The sequence below is a fragment of the Saccoglossus kowalevskii genome, chromosome 3 (assembly GCF_978046115.1).
Source record: "Saccoglossus kowalevskii chromosome 3, keSacKowa6.1, whole genome shotgun sequence".
Classification (NCBI taxonomy): domain Eukaryota; kingdom Metazoa; phylum Hemichordata; class Enteropneusta; family Harrimaniidae; genus Saccoglossus; species Saccoglossus kowalevskii.
The window spans coordinates 21,745,011-21,770,931 of record NC_140643.1 but is presented as its reverse complement, the minus strand read 5'-3'; the positions used below and the strand labels follow the sequence as shown (position 1 = coordinate 21,770,931).

At 35.2% G+C, this 25,921-nt stretch overlaps 1 protein-coding gene across 1 annotated transcript in view; it reads left to right on the top strand.

The window, feature by feature from the left end:
- The first annotated feature begins 7,815 nt into the window (after positions 1–7,815).
- The window catches only part of LOC100376541 (dynein axonemal heavy chain 3-like), a 118,864-nt gene continuing 100,758 nt past the window's right edge, over positions 7,816–25,921 (top strand). Inside the window, exons 1-2 of the mRNA XM_085497361.1 lie at positions 7,816–8,063; positions 13,732–13,830. Of these exons, the coding sequence (XP_085353487.1) occupies positions 8,049–8,063; positions 13,732–13,830 (114 nt within the window). The 5' untranslated portion in view covers positions 7,816–8,048. The remainder of the gene's footprint in view (positions 8,064–13,731; positions 13,831–25,921) is intronic.

Sequence of the window (25,921 nt, the reverse complement as noted above, 5' to 3'; positions counted from 1 at the left end):
TGTCTATAAATAGCCAAACACGGGACAAGCCTATACAAGCAGGTCAATATCTCAAGAAAGGACCAATCATATCCGAGAGACAGGATAACGTCACCAAATCATACGCCCTCTAGTGTCGACGAAGAGTATACATGTTCAGACAAGTCAGTGTTTTTTTCTTCTGACGATTACTGTGTAGATGGCGTCAGGTCAGGTCCGCGACAGGTGTGGGATTATTGGTAAATTATATATTTATCTACATTCGCGTCACATTGACGAATACACCCTACAATTTATCGTTAAATTAGAGAATTATTCAGAATATGTTGTCGGATTTTCATCCCTGACACTGTTATCGCTTGAAGAGACGTCGTTGCGAAGCGTCGTGTTTGATATGGGTCCCAAGCGACGTCTAAAACGCATGCGCGAACGATGTTTTCTTCTACAAGAGTGTTTGGACATTGCGAGTAAGACTGAGACATGGTTACTAAAAAAAAGAAAAAGTAACCGTCGCGGTGAACGAGATCATGGCTCGTGGCTATTTTTTAGGCTCATTTGTTGTTGGCAGATAATTGTATCAAACGTGATCTGGAATTTCATTTAGAAATGTAAAAAAATATTTAAAAAAACCAAAATAAGGTCAACAATAATGTTGTTTTTGTTTAAATTTAACGTCTACAATCACGATCATGTAGAAATTTATTGGATGGGCATTTATATGAATGAACGCTAATCACAGCGTGCAGTGATTGGTCCGTCACCACCAGTTAACGCAGAATCTCCATAGTAGAGGTATATGGGTAGGCGCCACTGTTTTGACTTCCATTTTCAAGATCGAGCCACTCCCCCTCCCCCATTTTAAGCTTTTCGGCCAATTTAGCAAAAATTATGCCAATTATTTTAGCTAAAAGCGCCCTTGGCGTCGATCCTTTGAGTAGCATCAAAATTCAGCGTAAGATTCGTGAGAAAATTGTCGTCAAACAACCGTACGAAATGTTAATCACCGTGCTTGAACGGAAACTTTACGACGCTCTTATATATATCACAGAGCTAAGAACAGGGAATGAAGTATCTTCGAACCTGGGTCTCGTACAATGTCAAAGCGCCGTGGGCAGAATAATGGAGGAGGGGGGGGGGGCTATTCAAATTTGGGGTGCGAACTGGCTGTCTGTTGAAGCAGTGCATATTAAGTATATGCAGAAATCCTGCTTATAAACGGATAACAAAAGGTGGTTAATTTACCTTCTCTGTTACTTAACAGTTATTGACAAGTGTTCACTCACACTCGGATTTCAAGGAGATCTTTACCAATGTCCAAGTAATAATACATTTGGGATACAATCAGTACTATGATATTCATAATTATTGTAAATTGCCGAAAAATGGACAGGTATTCGAACTCGTAACAGTGAAATATGCAGGTTTACCCTCGGGTACGTATTGCATATACGCAGAATAGAGACATTATGATTGCCCTTGTTTTTATATAGCCCAGAACGAGGGTTTAATCACAGTCCCTCTATGGACTAGAGGAACTGTGCTCAGTCACGGAGCTACTAGTATCTCATTATAGTTCCATGATACAGACGACAACTGACAGGTAAGCGCGAAATAGTCGTCCTGCTAGAGTACACTTTCTCTGTGGTCATATAAAGATACACATTTCAAGAATAAAACGTACTTTCTCTCAGTTAAATTTCTCTAGCGGCCAGAGTTCCCGTGGACGGTCGCAACGTCACTTCACATGCCAAACATTGAAAACAACAGCAACAATATTTAATTTATTGAAGTGCTGGAACAAATAGGTTTAGTGCGCTTTAACAACACAGATAAGCCGCGTTCTAGTAAGTAGATCTGCTTATCAGCATATCGGCATATGTCGTTATGATTTCAATATCCAATGACCGATATTAATATCGCAGTTTACTCTCTCTAGTTTATACCTTCAATGCTCTTATTGTTCCGAATTGACGCGATATTGAGCTTTCAATAGTTTACTAAAGATGGAATTTCTCGTATAATTATTAACAAAAAATTTTCGAGATATGTTCTCATGTGGTATAAATTAAATTTCTTTTGTGTTTATCTATGCTTATAAATGACTGTTTGTTTAAAAAATTACTCTCGATGAAAGCGGGATAAAGAATCCTTCTCGTAAATGGTGATCAAAATTACGCCTAGAAACAGACCCACACTTTGAACTAAATAGGGGTGGGCAGAAGTGTCAGTTAGTATTTAATATTGATATTAAAAAGTCATTGTTCTTTAAAACGTGGTATTGAGTTACGTGTAACGCTATATAAAAAAGTGTAAACATAACATTTCGTTTACAAGTGTACGTGAGAAGATTTATCCTCGATTTCAAATGGTTAACCGTAAATCTGTTTCAACTTAGGACACATTTTAGCTCACAGTTTACGATAAGGATTTCTGATCTGATTTAGTGAGCAACATTTTCGAATCGAATTTTGCCCACCTCATATCCAATCTTTGTAATTTTCTGATTTAATAATAACACAGTGAAAGCTGTTAATTCAAGTTTGACACTCAGTCATGTGATACATTACGTTACATGTTGTTATATCTTCATTTCTTGACTACAAGTATTGTTGGTTTCTATTTCCATGCCAGTATTTGAAAGTTCACACTTCCCGGGTACTGGTGAGAATAATGATACCTCGTCTAGTTAATCTTTGTTTTATTGTGAAATTTCTTTTTTCATACAACTTCTTCATCTTGTCAGGTGGCCAGTCCAGTCAACCTGAAAATAGCATTCTGTTTTGGTTCTCTCTTCGAACAAAATTTATCATACAAATTAGTCTATTCATTCATTCCACGTGAGCTATTCGTCAACATGAAGGAAGACATCATAAATTCGAAAAAAAGTGTTTTTATATCCGAAAACCTCTACACAAAGTACACGAATGCATAACTGTAAAATTACATTCGGTAAAAAAAGTCGCAATTAACCCTATTATAGTAATCTATGACTGAAAAAAACGGCGCAACCAAAATAGTGACGAACGTGTGGAGGCCGCAGAGGGCGCACTTCTCTGTCTTGTGACGATGACGATAATCCAGGGTAAATGGAACTAAAACACATTTTGATTTAATTGAGCCCGCAAATAACAACTGGATTTATTTTATCGCCCAGAATACACCAGTCTTCCAGATTATGCACATTAATTGTTGACTATGGGTATCAGAAGCACTGCCTATTAATATAATAAGCACGTCTCCGAAATAATCTCGTATTGCATTCCTTGCCTGTACTGTACCTTTCAACGAAAAAAATCGGGTCAGCTATGCTGACGGCCTTTTTCGTAGTTTTCTGTTTCCACGCTGTCCTAAATCCTAAATGCCAACAGTAGTTTACCGTAGTCGCGGTATCTCTTATCTTAGAGTCCCTCGTTACGTTGAATACAAATAGCCAAACAAATGACATCGTAAAATTGCCCGGTCATTCGCACTGATGTGACCTCAGAGTAACCCCTCCGTGTTTATAACTTTAGCTGATATGTCCTCATATGAAGTGAACACGACGTCATTGAATAGGTTTACAGCGTCCCGTTGTCGTGGTAACCAGTTAGTCAAACAATGGCGTGGCCTCGCCCTGGTAATGTTTTGAGTGACTCGAATATGCAGGCCCCCGTCGGTAACTCTTATTTGCAGCACGAGATCTGTGATAATAAAATACTTAGTTGTATATAATCAGCAGTATACCTGTGTTGAAAAAAACAAAAGAAAAACAGGCATTGACGATAGGGAGTGTGTATCGCTGTCACGTTAAAATGTCCGCTATTTCCGTGGGCTCGTACATACGCATTTTAGGGGGTGGCATAGATGGACTAGATTTTGGTACTGTATATACAATGTATATAAATCCTTAACAGTTGACTTGTCACCTTCCTTTCCTTCATCCGTCCATGTCCCAAACAAACTTGAAGAGGCAGGCCGGGTGAACGACGGACGCAATGCTCCCAGATTAAAGAGCTCCACAAATGTAGGAGAAGGCAATTTACCTGTTTTAATATAATTTTTTATTCTCTAGATATTCAACTTTTCATCAGTATATGTTGTCCACCATCTTGATTCTCAAGCAAAGGATTATGGGTATATATAAAAGTATAATTGTATTCTCCTACATCTGGACACTCAGGCTGTGGTCCGAGCATTATGTTGTTTGCCCGGACCCCCCTTTAAAGTGTAACCAGATAAGGTATGTTCACCAAAAGTCTGTTTCAATCAATCCGTATTTTATCGAGATGTGACTGTCAGTTGTATAAGAACGATACCATGGCAGTTGTAATTCGTCAAAATCATGAAATATAATGATTACCGTAGTAATAAATTGACCCAGAGCATTTTCAGTGGCATTTAGCTATACATGTACATAGCTACCCACTTGAGCAGTGAAATACAACTATAATACGTATGACATGACATGTTCTAATACAAAATGGTAATTGGAAACCATTTAGACAATAGACCGTACTTTCTTTTTCAGATGCACTCGGTTAGAAATACGCTTTTTGTAGTACTCTGTGTAGCGCCCTCATCGACATGTGTTATACCAAGGTGCATACACGATTTATTGGAGGATACACTTAAATGCTCAGAATAGACTCCAATCATAAAATTCGCTCAAAAAGAAAATAAAGAAACAAATATAATTTTAAAATACTTGACTTGATAACAGTGAATCCGAGTCAACTCAGGCTGGTTGCGTGAATTCATTCTAGTAAACATTTAAAGTGCGGTGGTCGTCGCGCAGCGCGTGTTCGAATTTCATGTAAATAAACAATGTATTTTACACGCGTTGTATACGTCGCTATGAGTCCCATATCGAACAGGACGCGGCACGACGACTGCCGCCCTTTAATATATTTGATTGTTTGAGGGATTTCGCGCCGAATCAAAATTTTCACCAAGTTACTGCACATATTTGCATTTAATTATGAGAGGATATTTTTAGTAGCATGTACTGAAACAAATGTTACCACACTGAAAACTCACTAAATAAAACAAATTGTTTTAACATAAGACTCATATCAGTAACAACATATAACTTTTTCAGCAAATAAATTTGAAGAAATACTCGGGCTTTCAACAGATAACCGAACAAATCCCCAATTCCACAATATTGCGAAGTCTGGTATGAAGAAAATAATCTTCAATTCTGTCCGAACGTAGACTTCCTCTTTTGTATAGTGGTTACTTGTATTTCTAAGCAACATATATCCAGTATGTGAAACTTGTGGGATCGCATATTGAGATTGGCATACGGGGACAGAGGTATGGAACAGTGGCTTCCCGGCGTTTAAATCCGCCGACTACTGAAGGAATTGTTCGAGGAAAGTTTCGATGCGCCACTACGATATATAGCGTCACGCATCGTCTCGTATACACCAGAACTAATCTTTACATACCTACACAGCAAACGTCAACTAAAACATGTAAACATGTTTTTACAAACCCGTTGATCGTGAAATGTAAGATTAGAAACAAAAACACACAGAATAAGAATACGAATTCCCATTAAGTTAAACGAAGCATAAAGTCAAGCCAAACTACGGCACAGTTGACCGCAGCACCATGGTGGCAGCACGATTGTCATTATTGATGCGACGTGCCACCTGACTAGATCCGAAAAGAACTTAATGATATCACTCATCGGCGCATGCAATCTGGTACGCATGCATGGGTCAACTCAAATCATCTTCGATAAGTCGCTATTATATGAACTGCACCCCCGCGGACACGGTGGGAGGAACCATTTGAACGTAGCAGTGGTAGAGATTCCTGTAAGATTCTATTCTAGACTCTTTCATCATGCAATAAGTGAAATTAAACCCCAAATCAAATCAAAGTTAGTTCAAATATCGTGACATGAAAAGTTTCTAGAGAGTCTTATAGATTCTTTCGTGCAATGTGTTGTAAAAGTAGATGTGAATACGGGCCAGATAATAAGCATTTTGGTCATGCACTTTGAACATTAAGGTCCGTGTGGTTAATCTCTACTATACTCGTAGGCATTAACGTTAGGTATAGGCATCCTGGTTGGAAATGTCATATCTAGATGAGCATAGCGACAGACAAGTGCAATGTTTATAACCAGCGGTCATTACATGATACAAAAAAATATAGTACGGCGTGTCAAAGCTCAGTTGACTATCTCAATCTCAACAGCCTCCAACGAAAACTAACCACACTGCCGCATGTAATAATATGTTGAGCCATGTTCAGTGAACACATCACAGCAAGATAAAAACTGGGTTTATCTTCTAAAATGCAAAATCTCGTTTGTGTGGAATATTTATTCACTGCAATAATCAATGTAAATTATTATGTAATTTAATTACACTTATGGAATAGTAGAATATTTAAAATATTATCAATGTGTATGTATGCCACCAATCTTATCAAAATCCGATATAGGTATAAGCTCTATTTTTTCATATTTTTGGAATTGTTAAAAATAATAAGATTGGTATGGCACCAAAATGTGTGAGTGTGTGGTAAACTTGAATAAATATCTGTTGAATTATATTGTATTATTATTATTATTATTATTATTATAAACGGTATTAAAAATAACAACTGTCAGTCTCCCTTTAAAACGCCGTGTACAGTGCAACAAGTTTCGTCTCGATCGACTCGGAACCAATCAAGACGTGCGCTATTTATTTTACTGTAGTCAGGGTATAAATTTCGAGTATAACTTGAACTATTAGTTTAAAAACGTCTCAACCTATATAATATATATGACAGCCTGGTCAGAGGAAGGCAATTTTTATTTCTGCTGAAGCTGCCTTCCCCAACGTTCCCCGTCCCGACAATGTTGCGCCTCATTCACAGGGAGTCGTCGCACTTTTTTGAAAACAAAGAAGACAGAGCGAAACATGTGTGGTGAACATGTGACCACAGGACGCAATTACTTTTCATTTACAGAAAGTCTATTTGCTGAGCTTGTGAACTTGATCACAAAGTATATTGCAACCGGTTTGCATGGATACCGCAGAATATACGTGACAACGATTTGCAAGACTTGCGCTACCTAGGTTCCATTGACTCTGCCGCTTGGTGGCGCGAGTTAATAATACGAGACTACCCGCACAGTCAATGGGTATGGCGTGATAAATGAAGACTGATACGTCACACCACTAAGAGATCAACCTTTCAAAGGGTGCGGATACAGTCAAATAAAACATGACGACAAAAATGCGATGATATGAAGATATCGATTTAAAAAAATATATAAATTACAACCAATTACAAAATATTGATCATGATCGGTTATAATCACCGTGTATTGAACAGAAGCATAATTATGCCACTGTATTGGCAGACAATAGTCGAGGTGTCGAGATGATAAATCAGCCTGATATAATTATGATTGACCTGGGTCATAGAATAACTCCCTACCCTCCCCGTTAAAAAGTCGATCAAATTAATAATGAAGCTTTAATTGATTTTATACAATCATAGCTCCCCACGAGACAACAATCACAACCGAGTATTCTTCATTTAATCCGACTTTTAAATTCCCCGGGGTTTTTCGGTTGTTGTTGTGATACTTAACTTCCGTAATACAAAGTGTCTCCTATTCACGACTCTTCGTTTGCCAACAATACTATTTTTATTTTGAACTTCGACTTTTATTGTGTTCGGGTGCATGCTTGTGCAACAAGTGCGTCTCCAACGTTTCAAGTATTCCACCGGACAACAAAGGGCAGAGCGACGGGGAATCTCGTTAGCTTATTAATATTCAACAGGTTCGCATCTCTTAGAGACCGTATCTACATATCCACTGTACGCATACGCAGTGGACAAAACACGATAACTCCAAAGTTGTAGGATATACACACACAGGTCTTCGGAAGCCATACCATACACACTGAATGGGAGTCTACATATATACATGTATATACTTGGAATATCTGTAATGCTTAAATTCGGTGGGCGCAAATACAGTACGGAATATTCGATCGATGTATCTCGATCGCTGTGAGAGATGATTAGCTTAATAGGATATAGACTGTCGAAGTTTTAATGAGAGATACTACAGAATGACGAGTAAAGAGGTAAGGCAGTCGTTCATTCTGGACACTATTAATCAAGTTTCCCCGTAAAAAGGAAGCACATGGGGGGACATTTCAACCCAGTATACGTCGATGACAACACTACAGACTGCACACCTAGGGGTAACTCGATTAACAGCCAGCGGTTTATAGAGCACCGACCATTAGTTCACGTTAAGTGGCAGCACTCGTATCGATAAGATCACGGTATATAATCCTATACGCTGACTGTAGGCGACGTATAGTGGTCCACATTTCTTTTACTTCGGATATCGCTCTGATCAACACTGCCGAAGGAGGGTAACCCAATCGCACTCTACTGTATATTCATTCTCGTACTCAGTAAAATCATCGCCTCTAGACAAGGCAAGCTTTACAACCAGAAACATGTACGCTTTACAATATCAATGTTTTTCTTTCGACCACAACAATCGACACAGTCCTCACAGAGAGTGCTGTCTCGGTGTTTAGCCCTAAATATTGACGTGGAGTAGGCACAGCACACTGCCGTGCGTCATGTTGCACGGTATCATTAGATGTCAGGGTAGGTGTTTGTTGAAATTGAGCGATATGCCGACGATATATAGTAATAGTGGGTAAGGAAGTGCCCGACCATTTAGTTCGATCGACGTTGACATTCAATACTTAAACCCGTAAATGTATGTATACGCCTACCTCGTATATTAAAATACAAGTAACTCGTCGTTATTTCAATCGAAAATTAAGTTAGCAGCAATACTATATATTTGTTCCGGGAGACAACATTTGTCTAAACCGCACATATTTGTAGTCCGTGCACACACACCCAAGTCAACACACCCAAACCTATAAGGTGTATTCATTCTACGGTAGCACCAGTGTTATTACTTTGAATTCACCGCAACTCATCGGCTCAACTCGAACAGACAACATGTTGAATACTGACACGTTTCGAGGTCGAATTCGGGTTATTTCCTTCAGAAGTCTTTAAAAAGGACCACAAAGCAGGCAGCGCGGTAAAATGGTTAAACGTGCCTTGCAATTACCGTAATGTGGTACGCGTTTGAATGAAATAAATTTATCATAGTCTCTACAATCAGCGTATATTGATTGTAATTTAGTATGACTTGTCTGGTTATTTTCACACCGCATTGGTCAATCGATCGTGTACTTGTTCATTTATTTTGGATATTATTATTCTGGCTGTAGAGTATTTCACGCCGGTGCGTTTACAAGGACCGTAATCCGATTCAAACCACTGTTAGGCTCCTAAATCGAATAAAGACTATTCATTCCCACATACGTGCTATTATAACTACCGAATACCGACCATATCATCGTGTTACTATCTAATTTGCGTTGCGTTGGTGCTTCTGGCTGCAACAAACATTCTCGTATTATTTTGAAATTCTATCTATAAACAATGACTTGCCGCCTCAGGGCTATTACAATGGCGAGTGAGATTCAAGGAGCTGTAACTGAGTTTTATACTGCTGGGCATCTCTACATTGTGATATTCAATTCCTATGGAACATAATATATTGGAATTGTGAAAGTTATAACAATTAACATGCGAACATCAGTGTACAGATTTTTAGAAATGTTAAATACTCAGAAACCATGTATTGTGAAAAGGCATTTTATTTTAGGCCAGGAACCGCGTCAGTTTGTTACGTATATTGCTAGAAGGTCCGTGCAAAGTAATATGAACAAGAATTACTCCCCACTGTGTGCTATTGCTCAATATTAACATGTAATATGCAAAACGACCCGAGACTTTAAGGACGCCGTGGACACATGCTGATTGTAATTAGAAATCATCAATAATAACAGCGCGTTGTTTTAATAAAACCATCGACAGATTGAGTTGTACTTCTGCTTCTCCGATTCAACACTCGACGAGAACAGATATAACAAGATTCATCGGTAATTTCAAACAGATTAAATTGATATCGAAGTGTTGCCACTCTATCACGGAGGATTCAGCTCGAATAAATGCGGTTGCCATGGAGACCGGACGCTATAAATCATCACGTGGCATCCATAGTTCAGGACATAGAATGTAGGTTTTCTTGGATAATCGCGGAGGAGATAGTTCCACTAACCACCTCATCTTATACCGTCTAAATTGCTTCTATATCTTCAGATATTAACATAAACAGAATGCGACGTATATAGGCACGTCATTTCACCATTGACACTTTTCTGTTAGCTTTTATTCAATTCTCACCTCATTAAAACTACCTTGTTTTGATCCACATAAGCCTTTCTGTTACGTGTAGACAAAGTGTGCTTTTGTTTATCGCACACCAGAAGAAAAAAAAACAGCCTTGCTCATACCTCCCAAATCCCCCGCAGGCGATTGGTAATCCTACATACCAGCGTCGACGTGGTCTCATGTTTTATGTTTCAACCGGTGCTACACTTTACTAGTAATATACATGATACCATACATGTTGATGGGTGGAGGCATACTACTGCGCCTATTCCTCGATACGGCAATGTAAGTTCATTATTATGATGTGGATTGCAAATTAAAATACATTTTAATAAATATTATATATACAAAATGATAAAAGGATACATTCCTATCTCATCGCGACGATGCGACATTTGCAACTATACGAGATGGCGAGACGGCTAGCAGAACTAACATTGGGCAGTCTATAATTATACTAGCACGCCGAATTCAATATAATCTAAATTGAAATTCTCCGAGACGCAATTACACTTAACACGCAGGACTCAATCAGTTAGTATATACACTAGACGAATACGATGAAATGTGCGGACTTAACCCGCCCTAGAATATCCCGCATTAGTGTGTACAATGAAACGACAACAAAGAAAATCACTCTATTGAAGACTGAAACGAACCAAATATCAAAACAGTTTGATGGAACCCTGGAACACAATATTTAATAGGACACACCTATCGCATTTCACTGGAAGAGCACTAAACACTAGAATGCAATTTCTGTCGTTGATGGATACACTATACAATATGGTTAATAGGCAATGTCAGTGATCCATGTACATTAAGAAACAGTAAACGACTGGTGAAAACAGGAACCACCTGCTCCTGTCATTTCCTTAGCGAAGCTGACGTGAACGGAAAATATATACATTACTGACCAATATATATAATATACGATATACCGAATTAAAAATATATATATTCAGAACTTTTTGTCTACTACAGAGATGCATTAATTATGCAGGTGACTGCAGGACACAATTTTAGAATCTAAACTATGGTAGCAGAAGAGAATGGTCGTCGTATATTCAGGAACATCTGTGGAGGTATTAAAGTTTAAGTGTTGTGTCCTTTTCTCGTAGTAAAGAACAAGCGAGGGCCAATAACTCAACAACGACGCTATAAAATAAAATGTGAGCCATTATTAGCGGGGAGAACATGACAAGTGTTTTATTTTCCCTAAAGTTCAAGAGCACGGTTTACAATTATTAACTGGTGTTAACTTCGCAACTGGATAACAGTTTACTAGCTTTATCACTGGCACCGCCGTTGATTGCCCTTTGTAGTGAGCACTCCTCTGTCTACGCCTTGGAATAACACAGAGATGACACATATTAGACCAAGGACACAGTGGGACATTGTACGACATACACTGCTTTATATAATCGTGTATTTCATTCTATTCACACAAAACATTTAGACAATACACACCACAGAACAATACTTGTCCGTGCGGTGGACAGCTTTCACCTATTTCTCAGTGGCTCTGTTAGCTTATATGTGTGAATATATTTACATCATCCAAAACAGATAACGGCATCTTCAGCTAGCCTCAACATATATATATGAAGTGTTCTTCGACGTTGATAAATTATCGTGCATGTTTTGTATAGTATTAAATTGTCTAACCACTTGCACAGAAAATGAATTCACCGCAGGCTTTTCACTGTCACTGGTTCATTAATAACAGCAACGAATACTATGTTGAATTCACTTGTGGATGAGTTTGGAGTAATGTGACATTCTGTGCGTACATATATCGATAAAATAACACACTGAGGCTGGAAAGCTATTAAAATATTAGACTTTCACATTTGACTTGTGTGATTGCAAAAACGAATTTTTTTTTTATTGAAGGTGGGGTATTTTTAATTTGTTTCAAAGCAAAAGATGAATATTTAGTAGAATATGTTAGTTCATGCCAAAATGATATTTTTAAAATGGAGATAAATGTCAATTACATCACCCAGCACAAACAAATTGGGTATGCAAACTCTGAGCTGCTGTAAGGTCAAAAGTTGAAGTTTACTGCAATAATTCACTTCAGAAAGGAGAGAACTGACATTCATAAATAGCCATTCAATATGTTGCTCCATATGATATTATTGATTCTTGTGTTGTGTTGCCTAGCAACATGTATATATCAATCATCTTGAATAGAAAACAGTTTCTAGAGATATACATCAAGAGGGTGGGGAGGGGGGCTAGAAACAGACAATATACAAGATGATGATGGACTGTAGTCGTAAATTACCAGGACAGTTGCAATGGATGGATTTTATATTTTGATATATTATAGAACGTGAGCCTGAGGGGTTTACCCATGTTGTTATACTTTAGGTAATGCACAGACACAGCATTGTGATGTGACACTTCAATTTAATGCTGAAATTTGATTCAATGCCTGGATAATCTTATGGATTAGCAATGGTAAATGGGATTACCTATTGACAATATATTATTCTTACTTAAACTGTCTAAATCTATGCTGTGATCGGATCATTAGTATTAGACACAAAGGAGAATATTTCTAGAAGAAACAAACAAATCTGACATTTTTAATGCAATATATATTATTCTTTATTTCAGACAAATGAGTCCATATAAAAAACAAACAAAAAATAAATAAATAAATACTAGAATGAATTAGAAATATAAACAGGAAACATTAGTTTGCGTGCTATTACATAATTGCACATACTCAGTATAACATTTCATTCCAAGGCTGACCTCCATCTGGCGTCACTGCAGTAATTATATACTTGGTATAACAGGTACATATCATTTTGTGAATTCAGCTTTGGGAATGTAACTTGAATGTATTGCATAAATTACAAGCTAGTAAATATGACTTGATTTACATAATTTGAAGGCACCACTTTAAGTTCATTGTTGTTGTGGGTTAATTATGTGATGTATTTATTGGGGGCATGTCAGAAATATATAAAGATTTGCAATCATTCTGAATTATTGCAGTAAATTTAAAAATGTGAATCTATTCATGTATTTTTATTGTAAGAAATATTATAATGAAAGATTTACACTCAAAAATATTATTAAAAGCATCAGTAATATTTATATTTACTTTATTTTAGGTTACTTTAATTAAACTATGCTTAAAAGATATATTAAGATTGGTGAAAAACATTATGTAAATAAATATTTTGTGTCAATAAACAATGAATAATGAAATAATACTTATTACCTTATTTCATTGGAAAACAAAAAGTCAAACCTAAAATAAAAAAAACAATTCAGGCAATACTACCTGTCCACAATTAGTATTATGTTTTGAAAAATATAAATATTATGATTTTAATAACAAAAATACTGAAAAAATATTATGTTGAATTTCAATGACTATATGTGTGAACTTGTTTAGTAACTACCTTTTCTATTTCGCCATTGATTTCTGTTTTTTTTTTTCAATTGCAGAATGTTCCAGTGCACCACTTAGCAGCACAACCCAATGATTTTGAACTACAACATCGTCCTACGATTATAGCTCACTTGCCGCCACTTAGCGCCCCACAGGTTAGTATATTGCTTTAGATTCAATAGCAAAAATGTCCATTCTCTGCCGTGTTTCATTACTCTACTTCCAATTAAGATTGAATTTTTCAATCAACTCTCGCATGCTGGTATTGAATGTTATATTAAACATCAATGAACACCCCCTGCTGATATCCATTGGACTGCAAAGAATTGGCTATTAAACCACCTGTTGGCTGAGCTGAAATATATAAAGAAAAGCATCAGAAATTAAATTGTCTGGGCGAAACAGTTTTCTTTATTGCTGCGCCCATGGAGATAAAATAATTGAATTTCAAATTGACCACGATCAGCACGGAGACATGAAATTGTTCATATAAATAGCATGTTGGAATTAAAGATGTTAATTATGATTTGCATAATTAATATTTGTCCCAAGACACAGATATGAGAGCTGCAATGCCAGTCACAGTTTAATAGCAATCCCACTATCGTTCTATACTGTATACACTATTAGACTTTAGAATGCCTGCAAAGTATACTTACCCCGGTACAATGTTTTGAGGATAACCAAGTCATTCAGATGGATTATTTTCAACCGCTATATATAAGTTTCAATGGCCTTGATTATTCTTCACATCTTAAATCTGACAGGTGGGTATAATTTTAGTACCACAGAAAAAAGCCCTTTCAAATGTATTCCTCCATTTAATTTGTCACCTAGTTTTTAAAATTATCAATGACAGGACATTTAAAATGATATAGATTAACAATGACAGTAAAAGGGATGTGTTCAGTCTGCTATACAATAGGACAATACATTGCATAGCAATTTTTACAAAGGTAAAGATAAATTTAAATTACACAGCGCACAAGACAGATCATAAAACTAATTAAAATACACATATATGTATGTAAGAAGCTGAGTAAATTGATAACTGCAGCTGAGAAGCAACAGTAATCTGAAATGCAACTAGTTGAGTCTGCTCCCTAGTAACATGAATTTTAAAATGAGTAAATAAAATGCATATTGCCAATGACGGAAAGCTTGACATAATTTTTTTTCTGAATCAAATAGTGAATATCGGTAGTATTTTGATTTTTAAGTCTCCCACATTCTTTCTGATCAAAACATTATCCTTGTACTGTTGGCTATGTAAATACAGTATACCTAATTCATCAATTAATTACAGTTAAACCATAAAAGCTTTTAATCCCACAGGAGACAAAATTTTGTGAATAAGAAAAATTCAGAAAAACTGCAACTCACCAAATATTGAATTTTCAATACTTTATAGCAATTATTAATTTACTATATATAATCATGTTATGATTCAACTTGCCCTTTTTTTAAAACCGACATTTTTGAGATAAAAATGGGCTTTAAATCATACCTTTTTAATTCAAGCATATCTGAAACATCCATATTCTCCAATATCATACACACATTTGTATTGTTCTCAAAATACATATAAAGATATTTAAAAAAAAATATTGATTTACTTTGCGATTTTTGAATATGACAGGTGAAATTAGAATATGTTTACGGTATATAAATAATGCTAAAATAGACAACTAATAGGTAAAATAATCCTAATACTAAAGAATACTTTGTTTTCAATGTTATCATTGAGAATAAAATCAATTTAGATACCCTGTTTACCGAATAATTGGACTTTGTGACAAATCAGTGAAAGTAAATTACATGCGTCAACTGAAATATTACCTCAGGTGCAAATGGACGCTGAGACATCGTTTAGTGTGAGACAACCGTAGGACATGTTTTTGTCCTACAAATAATATTCCATTTATTTTCTCATAATCTCATCCACTGTTCTCCTAACCTATGTAACCAGGGTATGGAACACTGTTTGAGGGTAAAAAAACGAGTCTTGTGGTTTTGTCGCTCTAAACGTCTAAAGACTATTGCAGTTGTCAACAAAATTCCAACAATAAGGCAGTCCACAGTAACAGTGACAGCAACAAACTGATGTATACCTCGCAATGTATATTCTCCACTTATAAGGCCAGAAATAGTCATGCCTGATTGGCATACCAATATAGACATTGAGCGGTTGTTGAATTACTTTTTTATTAAAAATCATGTAGTAGTGTGTGTCGGAACCTAACTATGTTATTATGCCCTAGGGAGAATACTGATTGTGGATTTAAAAAAAGAAAGTCTAAATCAGACAAAAAAAAAACTCATTAAAAATACATTAAATTGGCAATAACTTGCATATGGGGTAAGAGTGGTTGTTATAATCATTAAATAAACACAACTAGAGAAATATTTGATTAGCAGCAAACTTTGGAGATAATGTGAATTCATTTATGGTTTAATTAGTAATTAAATAACAGCAAATAATGTTTAATGTAAGATTCAATTAATTAAGGATAGATAGCATAGCTAGAAAATTAAGCTGTATTAACTATCTGGTAAAACTATCCTGATGTGCAGATGATTATTAAACATAAAATTTTGGTAATTATTATTCACAGTATCTTTAATCATGTAATAATAGATGCTTACCTCGGTACATGGCCTGTAATTGTGTTTTACACATGTATCATATAGTGGATAGATGTAGGATATGGAGTATATTGGCATTTTAGTTTATGACCAGTTCATTGAAAAACCACTGTTCTAAAGGAGGGTAGGTAAATGGTAAACAAATTCAGTCAGCAAAATTGTGCTCACCAGATCAGATTAGACATCCTCGTTGTGAACAATGAGCAAAATGTTCCTGTGTAATACTTTGAAATAAATAGGGGTGGGTAGAAGAGTCAGCTGCTATTTAATATTTATATTTAAAAGTCAGTGAGTTCTTTAAAACATTTTATGGAAATACATATTATCGCTATATACTGAAAAAAGAAAGTGTAAAAGTTCTGGATATGAAAAGATCTATCCTTGATTTTAAACTCGCTGCTTTTGACAAAAATTACTTATCTGACTTGTTGAGCAAAATATTGCTCACCACTTATCCAACCTCATTCTAAAGTTACCCCCAGGTACGTTGATGACAGTAAATGACCCAGAAATGTTATATATTGCCCATTGTTTTATTATCACTAAAAGCCACATTTTTTTATGTTGACCCCTAAAATCTCATATTTTTCTAGTAAATGTGGCCCAGTATGACAGCTTTGAAGTAAATGAGACAGACTTGATTACAAGAATACTGTTAAGCTGAGTTGTAGTCATGGACAAGAGACTAAGTGCTCAGTATGTAGACAGTTGAAAATTGATCTGATTCTAGCAACCCAGTCACTTTATACAAACTAAAAAGAGAGACAATACAATCATGTCTAGAATGGCTATAGAACATTTATTTTCATGAAAAGGCATTTATTTGGCAACAATCGATTGTACATGCTAATGACTTGAATGCCTCCAGGCGGGAGCAAAATACAGGCGCATTGAAATGCAATGAATGCAGAAAAACCTTTCGGAAAATTTTATCTGGCAAGTATAGTATTTCACTCTTGGAAACAAATTTATAACATAGTATCTTTTATTATAATTAATAATTTTATATTATCATATTGATGAAACTACCATCCTTGGATATCGATGAGAATAACACTGTCCAGAGTTTTGGATGAAAATGTATAAATAACGATATTATTGATTGTGTTACAATTCTATTGTCCAAAATATCCAAATTAATTTGAAAAGAGCTGGTCAACACAATGTCTTGTTCTCAATATAAGTGCTATCCCAAATTCAAATGCACGACAGTCACATGTATAAATAGAGATATTATTGATTGTGTTACAATTCTATTGTCCAAAATATCCAAATTAATTTGAAAAGAGGTGGTCAACACAATGTCTTGTTCTCAATATAAGTGCTATCCAAAATTCAAATGCAAACTGCATGACAGTCACAGCCTATTAAGTAAGCAAGTAAGACAATTTGAAATAGCCACACACCAGTGAATTTAGTTCATTAAGTGTAATATCAGCAGATTTAGCTGGAGTATCAACAATTCTTTAATAACTATGGACTTTTTACGGAATTCGCTACATCTTGAAAGACCTGTACATATATAACACTATTTTCTTGACATCGACAAACAAAGATTGCGAATCAATACTGAGGAACTAGAGGTAGGCGCTACATGAATCCACCCATTGATGGATCATCGCAAAATACATAAAATGTTTTCTTAACCAATATGTCATCACCATGCTACTTTTCAAATGGGTGTGCGCTATTCAGTAGCATTTTGCCACTACACTGGTTCCCTGGGTGAAGATATTTTGATGCATTGAAGAATTTTGTTCAGTGACATGGAGCTAACTATAATCCTACGCTGAAAATGAAAGTCTATGTACACCAAATTTGGTTGGATTTGGTTCCAGAATTACAGTTACTGTATTTACAGTCATGTGGTGAATACTTATACAAAATATTTGAAATCAGAAATAACTGACATTTTACTTTTACTTTAGTTTTATATGTATTGTACTTTATTACTAACATTTTATTGCTGTCAACCAATGGAAATTATTTCTAATGATGCAATAAATTCATTATTATTATTATTGTGTGGTTGCGCTTCTGATAGAGCAAATACGGTAGGAGTTACGGGTAATTAGAAGGTGGTAGTCATAGAGCAGTACATGTTCGGAACTTTGTTTAAACAAACAATGTATTTTAATAAACATGTTGCATACATTCCTATGGGACCCATATTGAACACAGTGGTGTGGTGGTGTGGCGTGACGACCTCCACTCTTTAAAGGTACATGCACTTTGAATATAAGCATAATCACCATCTATGTAAAATGATAGACTTAATTCAAATAGAGAAAATATGGTATATACAGAAAGCAACAATATACTTTCGTTTTAAATAAAGTGCTGAGCAATCAAACTGCATGTACAATATCACATTTCTAATTACTAAAATATAAACAAATATATTTGAGTAAGAAAACCCCAAATCAATACTTCATTCTGTTTACATAGAATAAACACAAGCTGAATTTTTTTTAGCAATCATTGAATTTATTTTGGGATCTGATCTAAAACCTATGGTGTTACATGAATAAAGGGCATCAAACTTTGTCCCCTGGGATGATTAAAGTAAACATCGAATTGCGCAGAATCCAGTTACCTGTGAAGCACTCCTTGCAATTTCGTTATTAATTGAACGAATCAAACCAAGCCTGATATGTAATTTCACTCTCCGGCTAATCAATTTTCAAACCTTGTGGGAACCAATATAGAAGACGACAATCAAACCGAGCTGACTGTCAGCTAGCGATGAGCATGGATGCAATGACATTGAGCACAGGAGTGGCAAATTTGTTTACCCAGGCTCCTGCGTAAATGTGATGCCAAGCTAGAGGAAAGGTCTATGGTGACATCAATGCAGTTTGTGCAGTGGGGCATCACAAATTAATGTGCACACAATACAATGATGTTCAATGGTCGCTCTACCGTACATCTATTTTAATGCAGAGTGTGCTTCTATAATGACGTTCTATTGAAAATAGAAATAAATTAACAATATTGATTATTGTTCACCCTATCATTGTATAACTGTTCAGTGTGTTGGGCCTACAACCAGATCTCCAACATACCTTAAAGCAATATGAAAGAAATCCCCCCCATCCACCTTATCAAGTATTTTCTTTCATCCCTCTCATGTTTGCACAGTTTGTTTTTCTAGGATACGCGACATGAGAATGTCAATTGGTAAAAAAACAACTATAAATTAAATGCACAGTTCAGTTGGTAGAAAAGTAATTATAGTCGTTGAAGACAGTGACAGCAAGCACATATATGCCACCTTGAGCAGTGTTCGCACTTGTTTATACGTGGTACTAAATGTGTTTGTTTGGCTACAGGGTTTTTTTTTTTGACACTCAACAATTTTCAGAAAACGATTACCATGACACTAGTTCAAGCCTTGTTTGTATGTACTACCGGTACTATATCTCTGAAAGTAATTTGCAATATCCACATTATCAATTTCTCAGCATTCATCGTAACACGTACTGGAATTGCCTGAGGGGGAAATCACTTAGTAGAGTAGAATCTGCTCTCACAGAAGCAAGTATGCAGATCAGCTGCCCTGTCTTTAAATCCCTTACACTTTCCATACACAACAATGGATATGGGGTTCTCAGTGCATCATGTAATGTCACATTACTGTTTACAAGTCTCAAAATTTAGTACAGTTTAATGGTAGCATAGTGCTTTTAATGAAACATGCTAGGAACTACGCTTTCCAAAAAAAATATCACACACCTATTTTCAAATGTATGGTAGTTGCAATAGTTTGCTCCATGCTAATACATGAACAACAGAACATGTTCTCATGAGAACTCCTGCATGTCCATGCACTTTGAACACATCCTTGTTAATCAAACTGTATTGGTTAGCCTTAAGAAATAAACTGCACCATGAACAACCACTTGTAGTTAGTAATTATCTAATATACCTTGTTTTTATACCTTATTTCAATAGAACAATGAATTAACAGGTAATATTTAGTACTTCCAAATTTTTATAATATACATGTTTTCTCATAGCCAAACAGATAAAATTCACCAATTGCCTGAACTTGATATTAACTTGAAGTCTCAAGTCCAGTCCATGATACAAATCTACAAAATGCCTTTTTAATGTCAAAGTCAACTTTTGTTACACCTATTTAAAAGTTTTTTTTTGTAATCAAGCACTGTAAGCAATAAAAAATTATATTTATCCTAATTAAAAAAAAAGCCCTTGGTAAAAAATGTGCAAAATGTAAAACGAGACAGAAAAATAATTAAAATTATGTTTACTAACCTTATGCTTACATTGAAAATTGTGAAAATAATTTGCTACTGTAGCAGCATGACAACTCCATGTTTATCTACACAGTTAGTGATGCCTGTAATTTGCCTATCCAGGCAACACAACATACAGAATACTATGTTAATACTCTGACCCGAGATGTTCACATGTATTCCTGGATCACATGTCATAATTTCTCATAGCGACACTTGGAATCAATCTCAGCAACCTGTGTTTGCAAGTGACCTCTGTTGACACAGGCTTATTCAAACCATCAGGTTAAAGTATACCTAAAGAGGCAGAAAAGAATAACGATGGACTTAGTAATAAAACTATGGCACTGTTAAGTAAAGCACTTTTTATATGCAATTTAGTTTTGATTGATAATTGATTTCAACATCAAAAGTAAGTAAACAAGCTGCTTGACTATAACAGCAATGCCATGTACATGTCACACAGATTGGGACTCGATGACGTGAGCAGTACACTCAAAACGGTTAACCATTAAATTTCTACTATAATTTGCCATTATTTGATAATACTGTAAAATACTTTATTTCAGCTGGAATCAATTTTTAGGTGTTTTATATGGAATTTATTTTCTCTGATTCTTGATGAGTTTAATGTAAAATACAAGAAAAAAGGTATATTTTTTGCAGGATTTTATTTTCATAGAATCAAGCCTCCAGTGAAAATAAATTCCATGTAAAATTAAATTAAAAGTATTTGACAGTACACCTTATTCATTAATGGGGATCATGTTGAGAGCGAGACGGCCACATGACTTGTTTTTGTCCCCCAAATACAGTTGCATTCTCTACCTCCTTTGCCACCACTGTTCTAAAAACCATGGTCAGAGGGAACAGTAGATGCAATGAATATTAGAGAATGAAAGACTGTTCAGAAGAAAAAACAAGTCTCATTGCTCTCTCATTCTCAATGAGATCTTGGCAGCCTTTTAAAAGATCAAATTTCACGAAAGATGATGGGACATACCGGTCTATAAGGACTGCGGGACTCACCAGTACGCTTCTACAAAATTCTCCCAGAAATTTGCCAAATATTTTTTTCTCGTAAAATTTATTGAAAATTGGGAGTATACAGTTTTGATCTCAACCAATCCATAAAATGAATATTTTGTAGGAAAACATATTAGAAAACCAAATAAATTAAATCTTTCACATTTTTTAGCTCTGCTGACGACAAAGTCGAGCGGAGCTTATACATAGTATTACTGATTGTCCGTCGGCGTCCATCGTCGCCAACTTTCAACTACATTTTCGACTTCTTCTTAAAAATCACAAAGGAAGTTGGGTGGTTCTCTCTCAGATTTGTTCATTTCATGTGGATATGTTCAATTGTCTTGTTTATAGCGAATATTTTTGTAATTTTTAGTCAAAAATGCTATTTTGGACTTCTTCTTTAAAACCGCTAGCCCAAATGCGTTGATACTTGGTATGTAGGTACCTTGGGTGGACCTCTCTCAGATTTGTTCTCAAGTTCTGATGAATATTTTTGTCATTTTTTGTAAAAAGTGATATTTTCGACTTGTTAAAAACCACAAGTCCGATTGCTTAGATATTACAAATATAAATACTACATGTGGACCTCTCTCAGATTTGTTCATTTCGTGATGATATGTTTGATTCTCTATTTTTGATGAATATTTTTGTCATTTTTAGTAAAAAGTAATATTTTCGACTTCTTGTTAAAAACCGCAGGTCCAATTGCTTTGATATTATATATACTACATAGGTACTACAGGTAGACCTCTTTCAGATTTTTTCATTTCGTGATGATTTTGTTCTTCAATTATCTAATTTTAATTAATATTTTTGATAAAAAGTTATAAAAAGTCTGATTGCTTTAATACTACACATATTGTTCATTTTCTGATGATATCTTCAGTTCTTTAATTGAAATGTGCATTGCTAACAGCGGAGCTATCTCAGCCGATAGGCTGCTTGTCTAAAATCAAAGTGTTTGTTTGTGTCTACCTTACTGCGAACAGATGTACTATTATTAAACATCTGTCACCATAACGCCATAAATTACAGCATGTCATAATTTTGCAGTCTTTTATGGGGTATTTTCATCCTACCTTATCAGTATAAAGCGTCCTCTAATAATAAAAACAAATATGGCTGCCACCAGGGTTTGACCGGACTACACACGCAGATTCTATTTTAAATTTTTGGGATTTCTGCATTGCCATTATGTATTGTTGGGAGGTATAGATGCATAATAATATTTTTTTTTTTTTTTTTTTTATTAGACGCATAAAATCCTTAGGAAAGGATAAAAAGGGTCTTACAGAAAGAAATTAAAACAAACTACAATCTAAAAAAGAAAACAGAAAATAAAAACTTTTCTAAAAAAAATAAAACAAATCAAAAACAATAAAGACAATTTGCAGCCAATGGTGAATACAGAATATAGAATGAACACAAAATGTAGCCTAATACACCGATAGTTGTTGCTGTTTTGTTCCATAGCTGTTTTTTAGAAAGACTGCTAAGGCTGGTGCTAGAGTATGGTTTGCCATAATCAAAATGAATTTATTCTGACTATTTTCTTTATCAAAATTTGGAACTTTATTTTGTGCAGTCAGGAATAATTTGTTTCTATGGTGACTGTAAACTGGACATTTCATTACAAAATGTTGCTCATCCTCAATTATATTTTGGCTGCACATATCACATGTTCTTTTATCCAGCGGCACATTATTATGTCTGCCTTTCTCCATTTTAAGGTCATGGTTGCTTGTCCTGAATTTTGCAATTAACCTTCTAAGACCATGGTTCTGCATATTAATTAGGTAATTTTCAAATCTTGTCTGTATGTTCTTAGTTTGTTTTTAGCCAAGGTTTGTTTTCTATTATCATTATGCATGTCTAAGATCCATTGGTTCTCAAATGATTTGTTTATTTTTTATGAATAAAGTCTAAATTTTTCTTAATTATTTTTTCACTTGAGTTTACAATGGTGACATCATTATGAGGCTATTATGAGGATACTGCAAAGTATGCTCTCAGACAGTACGCCGTCGCATCAACCTCCGCATGCGTCGGTCAATACTCCCACTGTACTGCCTTTGTGCATACAGTATCCTTGTAATAATCTCATATTATCACCACTACTACTCCTTCTACGATAATCAACACAATTTCAGATTAATCACAATTTAGTGATACTAGGTAGTTTAATTAGAATTACTTTTCTACTAAAACTACCTAATGCCATCTATGTACAATAGCTGAGTATATGAGTATATCCAATTTCGATGTGCACTGATAAACTTGCATCAGTTTTCTTTCATCATTACAATGAAAGTGGTGTGGTGGAATTGCATGTGAACCTCCCCTCACACGCCTTCTAGTATACAATTGTACATTATAAATGGTTGCCAAGCAACCTGTGTTTGTTTGGCCATGAATACATATCAACAATGTGACTTTGACCCCCCTCCACTTGAAGTTGAACACACTCAAGTGTACACACAGTTTCTCAATTCAACAATCCACTTTAAAGCAACTGCTATTTTTAGAAGAATTATACTGCACAGTTAAGAAAACAAATACATACTTATCCATGGTGAATATTTTCAAGCAAAAAGCAAAAATATATGGAATATAGCTTGATAATTTTATCAGAGATACTTGCATATGTAGTATTGAGTTCGTAGTACTGGTAGGCTTGGATCTCATATCACAGTTATATACTGATGACAGCTGGACCACACCTACATCATTATATTTTTCAATTATCTCTCATGTAGCCAATTACTTAAAAGTCAGTTAAGGTCTTGAAGATTGATAAGGTTAATGTTTTATTAAATATATAACCCAATCTGAAGACCTTCATGGTCACTGGAATGGGAGATCATCAATGAGATATGGATTTGTCGCTCACTGTGAACATATTGAATAAACTTAGTTATTTTTCTTCTACCAATCACCTGATATTATAAATTAGAGATATGAGATGAACCTTTAAAGTAAAGTGTATTTATATATATACTCTTTTGTCTTTATATTAAATATGATGTTCGGCAGCCTGTGAATACAGCATTGGATTCAAAATAAGTTACACAGTCATGAGTCAGTGTAAAAAAATGGTGTCATGGCTACATGGTAGAAATGAGTTTGTTTTTTTGTCTCTCGTTCCATTTAAGATAAAAATCGCTGGCACGGTTTTGAAGATGGGAACACTTTGTTGATAATGTTTAAACATTTCAACATGGTTACTAGATAAATTCTTCTAGTAACTGTGATTTGAAATACCACAAGAGGAGTGCATATGATGTTCTTTATTTCATTCCCAATCACTGAAAAAAATACAAAAAAAACAAACAGTGATAATAGTACTTTGCATAAATATCACTTGTATGTCAATTAAAGTTGCCAGCAACAGGGTATTTATAGAAACTACAATGTGCCATGCATTTTTGTGTCCATGAAATTTCTCCGTAGTTATTCTAAAGAAAAATATTTGAAATTTGTCAAGGTGTTGCATTTTCAATTACATGTAATTAATTAATATATTGATTTGAATACAGTTTAGCAGACTGTTACCAAAGTGTTTTTTTCTCACAGGTGTGTTTTGTTTACATGTATATAATGGCAACTGTTCACTGCTTACAAAAGTGGACAATAATAGCCCACAATTCCCAACAAGGCTTAGGGTCACCAGGATTCAAAGTACTAAAAGTTCATCTATGTTGAAAACATGTTGCATAATACAGTAGTTGGGTAAATCGAGGATCGCTGAGCTGTGCACCAATTTATATACACATTAACCATACATTTAATGGTTTGTAAACTTTCTGATGAACAAAATGCCTTGTTGTGATGGTTATTATGTTCTCCTTTTTGGTCAATTGTTTTGAAATTTAAATCCACAGCATACAGATCATTTCTGAACGTAAATTTAAATGTGATCTTTACATACCGATTAGACTGGCACAGACTGGGTGATTTATTTTTTTTTAAATTTAAAATTAAATAAAAAAAATAGCAAAATGGAGGTGTTAACGCGAAGTCCCCTGTAACCGCGAAATCACCCAGACTCTGGTAGTTTCGTGTTCACCCCACCTTTCACAAAACTATTTTTTCCAATTTTTTTTATCATTTAACTGAAAAAAAATTACCTCAGCTGGGCCAGTCTACATACCGATATATGTAGTATAACACTTATCCATTTTCACCATATTTGGGTAAGTTTCATTTCCATTGGCACCCAGTCATAGTGCAATTTACACAAAGAACAGTACCGGGGTAAATTGGGGGTGATCCATGTTCACTTGTGGTAGGAGATGTTGCACGTATGCTATTG